The sequence below is a fragment of the Falco rusticolus genome, chromosome 17 (genome assembly GCF_015220075.1).
Source record: "Falco rusticolus isolate bFalRus1 chromosome 17, bFalRus1.pri, whole genome shotgun sequence".
NCBI classification, from domain to species: Eukaryota; Metazoa; Chordata; class Aves; order Falconiformes; family Falconidae; genus Falco; species Falco rusticolus.
Window position 1 is genome coordinate 7,287,476 of NC_051203.1, and position 6,143 is coordinate 7,293,618.

At 47.3% G+C, this 6,143-nt stretch overlaps 1 protein-coding gene across 3 annotated transcripts; it reads right to left on the reverse strand.

Annotated features, from left to right (window-relative positions):
• Positions 1 to 695: 695 nt before the first annotated feature.
• SIKE1 (suppressor of IKBKE 1) lies at positions 696 to 5,530 on the reverse strand. Of its 3 annotated transcripts, none has more exons than XM_037410583.1 (5): positions 5,264 to 5,530; positions 5,063 to 5,168; positions 4,610 to 4,752; positions 2,485 to 2,598; positions 696 to 2,134 (listed from the first exon to the last, which is right to left on the reverse strand). In XM_037410583.1, exons 1-5 carry the CDS (start codon positions 5,420 to 5,422, stop codon positions 2,123 to 2,125), a joined length of 534 nt encoding a protein of 177 aa, XP_037266480.1. In that variant the 5' UTR covers positions 5,423 to 5,530; the 3' UTR covers positions 696 to 2,122. The 3 variants fall into 3 exon arrangements, with proteins under 3 accessions (XP_037266480.1, XP_037266478.1, XP_037266479.1); XM_037410581.1 differs by having other exon boundaries at positions 696 to 2,309; XM_037410582.1 differs by having other exon boundaries at positions 696 to 2,114; positions 5,264 to 5,529.
• Positions 5,531 to 6,143: the final 613 nt, after the last annotated feature.

Genomic DNA, 6,143 nt, shown 5'->3' on the forward strand with positions numbered 1-6,143 from the left:
CCTGTTCACTGCGCGTGCGCGGCGGCGCGCCCCGCTCCTCCGCCGCCCTGCAGTCGGGGCGAGAGCGCGGGCAGCCCCGTCCCTCGGCCGCCCCGGGGAGCGCGGGCAGACCCGCTCTTTAGCCACCCCAGGCGGGGGGAGCGGCGGGCAGCGCTCCGCTGACTCAGTTTGTCACCGAGGGAGACGCTTTGTGTCTAGATTCAGATACAAGCGGAGGAAATCACCAGTCCTGAGGCCCGAATCGATTTTTTCAGCGTGAGCAGACCAAGTTCTGCGAATGCCCCGGATCGGATACAATCATACGTTTAGTCACAGATTCCATACTTACAGATCCAGAATAGGACAGCAGCAAATAGCACATGTTTAAACTTCCCCTGCTAATTAGGGCCCACCACTAATTAATAATGAACTCAGTCAAAGCAACAGCTATTTGGTTTCCCATTTTTTCCAGGCTGCACAGCAATGAGCCAATTAGGGGACGTTAACCCTCACTACAATAATGATGGAAAAAAATGTGTCATCACAGGCCTTTCAGATGATGTTAAAAGAGATAAAATGCAAGATTTATGGTCATTGTATTGTTTCATTCAGGTAGGGTAAAAACTAAATGGGGTGCAAAAGGCTCAGGTACATGTAGAACCAATGGAATTACCCCCAGGATGCACAAAACAGAACACACTTGAGAAAGTAACTGTTCATTGGGTGTTTTTATTCTCTCAAACAATTTCTAATAGAAAAGGATTGCATACAAGAATACTCCTGTACAGAAATCACTTATATGTACTGAACAATCTTGCTGGATATTCCAAATGGCTGCAAGAAGATGTCTCTTAATAAGCACCGGAACATAAATCACCTTTTAAATCTATCAAAATTTTCACTTGGGGAAATAGTAGCATAAAAATTCAAAATAACATTGGAAGTGAGATGTTTACCGTTCTCTGAGGATTATTCTTTGATCACAGGTAAACCAGAAATCTTTTCTATAAAACTGTCATTAAAAATATCCCAATATTGATAAATTCCTCTACACTGCAACTCTTAATTTCACTTAATATAGGACTCTGCTGTAACTACATAACATCTGTCACCAGACTTACCTCTGATGCAACATTAAAAACCTGTCTTACATGGTTGCTTTTGGTTTAGGTTTGAGGCAGACCTCCACTCACTCTTCCTGAAGTCCATAGTGCTGGGAGGCCAAAGAGCTTTGATCTGAAAGTGCTGCGTTCCAGGCAGGGTTTGAGTGCACCGCCTTCAGACCAGAGCTAGCCAGCATCCACATACCTTGGAGCACTGATAAATCCTGAACAGGTCTACCTGTAAAAAAACCCTCAATGTCCTTCAAAAACACATAGGTGTCAGAAAGGGTCACCTGCTCTGATTTTCACCCCTAAAACAAGGTAAACTGTGCTCCTTATAGGAGTTACTACTTATAAGTGCTCTGCTGGCTATCTGCTGTTCTCTTGACCTGCTTCTAAGCAGCTGTCCCTGTAACAAAGGTAACCCAGCCAAGTACCCAGTGTTAGCTCCTCAAAGCGAAACAAAAGGTCTGCAGTGCCTGCTTTGTGCAGGCAGAGCGCAATGGTTACCTGCCATTTACAGTGTAGTTTTGCAATAATCTCCTATTCCTTCTTTCAAATAAAATAATCCCAACCTGTATTATCTTCTCTAGCTACTGACAAGGTGGATTTAGATGCCATCTGCACAGCTGGAATTATTAACTAAAGCTCATAAAAAATAACACACAAGAGAGAAAATAAGCTATCACAAGGGAGTACACATCAAACATACTTCATTGTTAAGCATTTCTATGCTGCAATTACTAAGACAGCGCAGCAACACAGGCCTTTGCCATCAACAACACGTAATTTCAGAAAAATGCAGTGGTAACAGCTCACATTTTGAAAGATAAAACAAACATACAAGGAAACACCTGAAAGAACAAATCAAAACCCATCCCTGTAGGGTAGTTTCATAATAGTCTCTGAAGTCAAGATTTGGAGATAAGGTTATTTTGTGACCTAAGCTTCACAGTCAGGCAGATCTTCTCTCCCCACCTCAAAAGATTCTTTGCTGATTGACAATAGTTCACGCAGCTCTTTGTTTTCAAGCTGCAAAATCAATATTTTTGCTGAAATAGAAATGAGCTAATTCACAATTAAAGGACAATAATCTTTAGCCCCACTCCTTCACAGCTAAATAAAACACCGATTTTGTAACATAAGCATTAATACAGTGCTAGCAAGAGGGGAACCACATCCTTTAAAGATTATCTTTTGCTTCTGGCTTCGTGTATACATATATATCTATAAAAATACATAAAATACAAACATTAAGAACTTGAAAATAACAGATCATGTTCTTCATTTCCTGGCCCCCTTCAAACTTTTGATCATTATAAATCGTTGACATATACAGAGAAAGTCCAGTCTCGAGACTCCCAAAGCTTGCTCTATCCTCAGCAATTTTATCTGTTCTTACCTCCAACTGAGCTAGTTTCTCCTGAACTTTAAAGAACTGATCATCATCGACTTGAATAGCTTTTCTCATCACCTCTCCCATCTCACGTATTCTGTCTATTTGGCTTTCAATTTCCTGAAAGATATAAAAGCAATAATTTCAATACATTCAGGCAAAAGCAGTAGTAATTTATCCCTTCTAAATAAATTGCTTTAATTTTCTTGATTTCAGATTATTTTCCTGTTTTGAATTTTAATCCTTTTCTCCCAAGCACTTGCAATCCTTTCTACCTTGTATATGTAAAGATGAAAACATGTGCCTTACTGTCCATTATCATGAGTCATCAAATAAAACAGTGTGTAGAATTACATCGATCATCAAGATAAGGCACCCTTACTTACCAAGACAGAAGTAATTTCCAGTGTGATGAGGACTGAGACAACAGAGTTCATGTGAGTATGATTAGTGTGCAGCAAATTTTATATTGCTTTATTAGAAAGGCCTGACTGAATTTCTAAGAATGAGAAACATAAAAGCAAATGAGATTTCAAGAGTAAGTAACAGTGCAAAGTGAACAGCCTCACCTCAGAAGGACGCCAAGCAAGAAAACTAAAATAAGTAAAACCAGAACCCTGTGAAGCAGTTATTACAGAGTCTGTCTGGATACCGCTCTAATCCTTTGGAAGATGCATTTTGCTGAAGCTCACAAATGCACATATAATCAATGCTGAAAAATTCCAACATGTAATGTAGCAACACTTCCTGTTTGAAGAGCATTCCGTTTCAAGATACAGTATTTGGAGAGGAACTCAAACGTGCAAACACAGAAATGTCACTAACTGGCAAGTAGTGGAAAGATAAGAATTTGGAAGCTTTTGAAGTCTTTTAACATAACATAAAACCACAAGGTTATCACAAAGCACTTTGAGGAATATCAGATAACATTATAGGGTGAAGTTTCTTTTCTCTTAAGTATCACTAGTTATTTCACTGCCTCTGGAAGATAAATGTGTCACCTGAGCAGGGAATTCAGCTTTGAATTCCATTATTCAGAAAATATGGGCAAAAATCAGAGCATCTGGAAGAGAGCTAGACCATGTAAGACTTAGATAACTTCAACTGCAAATAAATATTTTTTTTTTCTAAACAGAAAGATGCTTATAGTAAGAATATAGCTTTTTAAAAGATATTATCAGGTTGTTACTATTCTCCAGGTAGTTCGTAGGAAAAAACTCATAGACTTAATCTGGAGTACAGAAGATTTTGCCTAGATACTGAGATAGGCTGGTTACATTCCACCAAAGGTTCCCCCAGAGGCTTTTCAGCTTTGTGTTTCCATGCCATCAAAGCAGAGCAAAAGCACTGCCAGAGAATAATATTAAGTGCATTAATTGCTCTGTTTATCAAGACTTAAGCAAGCACTGGAAGCAAGACATTGCTACACTACTTAACTTCAGAGGACCTAAGCAACCCAAAACAAACGAGTTGCCACATAACAGTGCAAAGATATATATGCAAAGAGCTAGGCTGGCTCCAATCCCATAAAAACACATTTTAACAAATGCTTAACTTAATTCACAAGCCTTAAATAGAGATTTAATATTATTGTATTATAATCAGTAGCCATAACTTAAGTGTTCTGAAGTCACTGCGCGCAACATGGACAAAGGGACACACTTCAGCCACTGCACAGAGTATCCAAATTTAAAAACCTCTGGGAGTGATGATCTCTTAAGGATTAGACAATACTGCAGCACACAGATTTAGGAGGTTCTTCTCCCTTTCTTACAATTACCACACAGGAGCAACAACAACAACAACCGTGATGCCTTTGATTTTACTGCAGAGAATCATGCACATTAAGCTTAACCGAGGGAATTCACCACCACTATGCACTAGCATAAAGAACAAGCCTTCACCTGGGGCATCAAAGGGCTATGCTTTGCAGCGTCCTCAGTGATAGCTATTACAACCTGTGTGCTGTGAAAGGAATAGAGAGAAAAATACCAGCAAAGGGAGACAAGGGTTTCAGGAAATCCATTTTGAAGCAGAGACGTTCCATGAATGGAAACAAAGGCTGTACGAAAGCAAGCAAAAGACAGGGAACAAGGGTTTCGAGCCCTCCTGCATCCCCATCCCACCTTACCAGAGAATTTGACCGATGAACTTTCAAGACTGGTTCTGCACCTTCGCCCTTTCTCCCTTGCAAAAGCTGCAACATCTGTTTTCTGTATTTGCTCATGATAAGCTCTAACGCATCCTGATGCTCCTCCAGCGAGACCCACAGCTCTGCAAGACACGGCGCGGCATTGCCACAACCTCCGGTCCGCAGCGGCTGCCCAGAGGCGCTCGGTGCCGGCGGCTGCCCCGCTTCGCACCGGGGCAGCTCAGCCTGGGGCCGGCAGGGGGCGGGGTGGCGAAGGTCCCCTCCCCTGGCCCGGGCCGCCCTCCGGGCGCCGGCTGCCACTTCCAGCGGCCCTGCCAGAGGCCGGGCGGGCGCGCCCCCCGCCCGCCTGGGCCCCTCCCGGCGGCGCGCCCCCCCCCCCGCCCGGCCCCGCGCCCCCCCGGCTGCCCACAGCAACCCCGGGCGGCGGCTCACCCCGGTTCTCCTGCTGCAGGTCGCGGATCTGCGTGTTCTCCTGGGACAGCAGCACGTGAGGCCGCAGCCGGGCCGGGTCGGGCCGCTCCGCCGCGCCGCCGGGGACCTGCCGAGACACGGCTGTGGGTCCCGCCGCGCCGCCCCCGCCCGCGCCCTGCCGAGACACGGCTGTGGGTCCCGCTGCCCCCCGCCCGCTCCCACCTTCTCGGCCCACGCCGCGCCCGCCTCCCTCATGGCGGCCACACGCTGGTGCAGCACGGCGGACTGGTCGATGAGCGAGTCGGCCGCGGTGTCGTGCTCCTTCAGCCGCTCCAGCAGCGTCTTCGCGTCCGTCAGGATCTTCTCGATGGTGCAGCTCATGGCGGGCGCCGAGCCGGACGGCGTACCGCCTCACCCCCACATCGCCTCACCCCCGCAGCGGCGCCATGCTCGCCGGCCCCTCCCCGCGCGCCCCCGCCGCTTCCGGCCGCGCAGGCGCGGTCCGTGGCTCAAGCGCCGCGTCGTGGGCTGGGCCCCCCTGGCGGCGCGGGAGCGCCACCGCCACCGCCCCCGGCCCCCGCCGCCCCCAGCCGCGGGCCCGCGCTCCCGCCCGCAGTGCCCGGGGGGCCCGGCCCGGCCCGGCGCGGCTGTGTGCGGCGGGCGCGTCCCTGACCCGGGGCCCGGTTATCGTTTCAGACCCTCCCTCACACGGTGTGCGATAACGCGGGGCTGCGACCCGTGGAGCTGCCGCCTTATCTGGTGCTCCCGCGTGGCCCCTGGGCAGCAAACATCCCCTGCTGGCGCTCCGCAGCGCGCACTCGCTGCCTTGAAACTTTTATCTGCTCACTGAAGCTACTGTCAGTGTTCTGTCACGTCCTTGATGCTTTGCTTAACATTGTGCCCCGGAGCTTCCTCAGTTCATACTACCAACAATAATGTTTTAACAGGACTCCCTTTGACTTAACTCATCTTTCCAGTTTAACTCCCTGTTCAGAGAGGACACATAGGAAAACCCGAGGATGCTTATCAGATGAAGTTTACGATCCCAGAGATAATCAATCACAGTGCATAAGTGCCGATACGATGATTTTATACAAGCAAC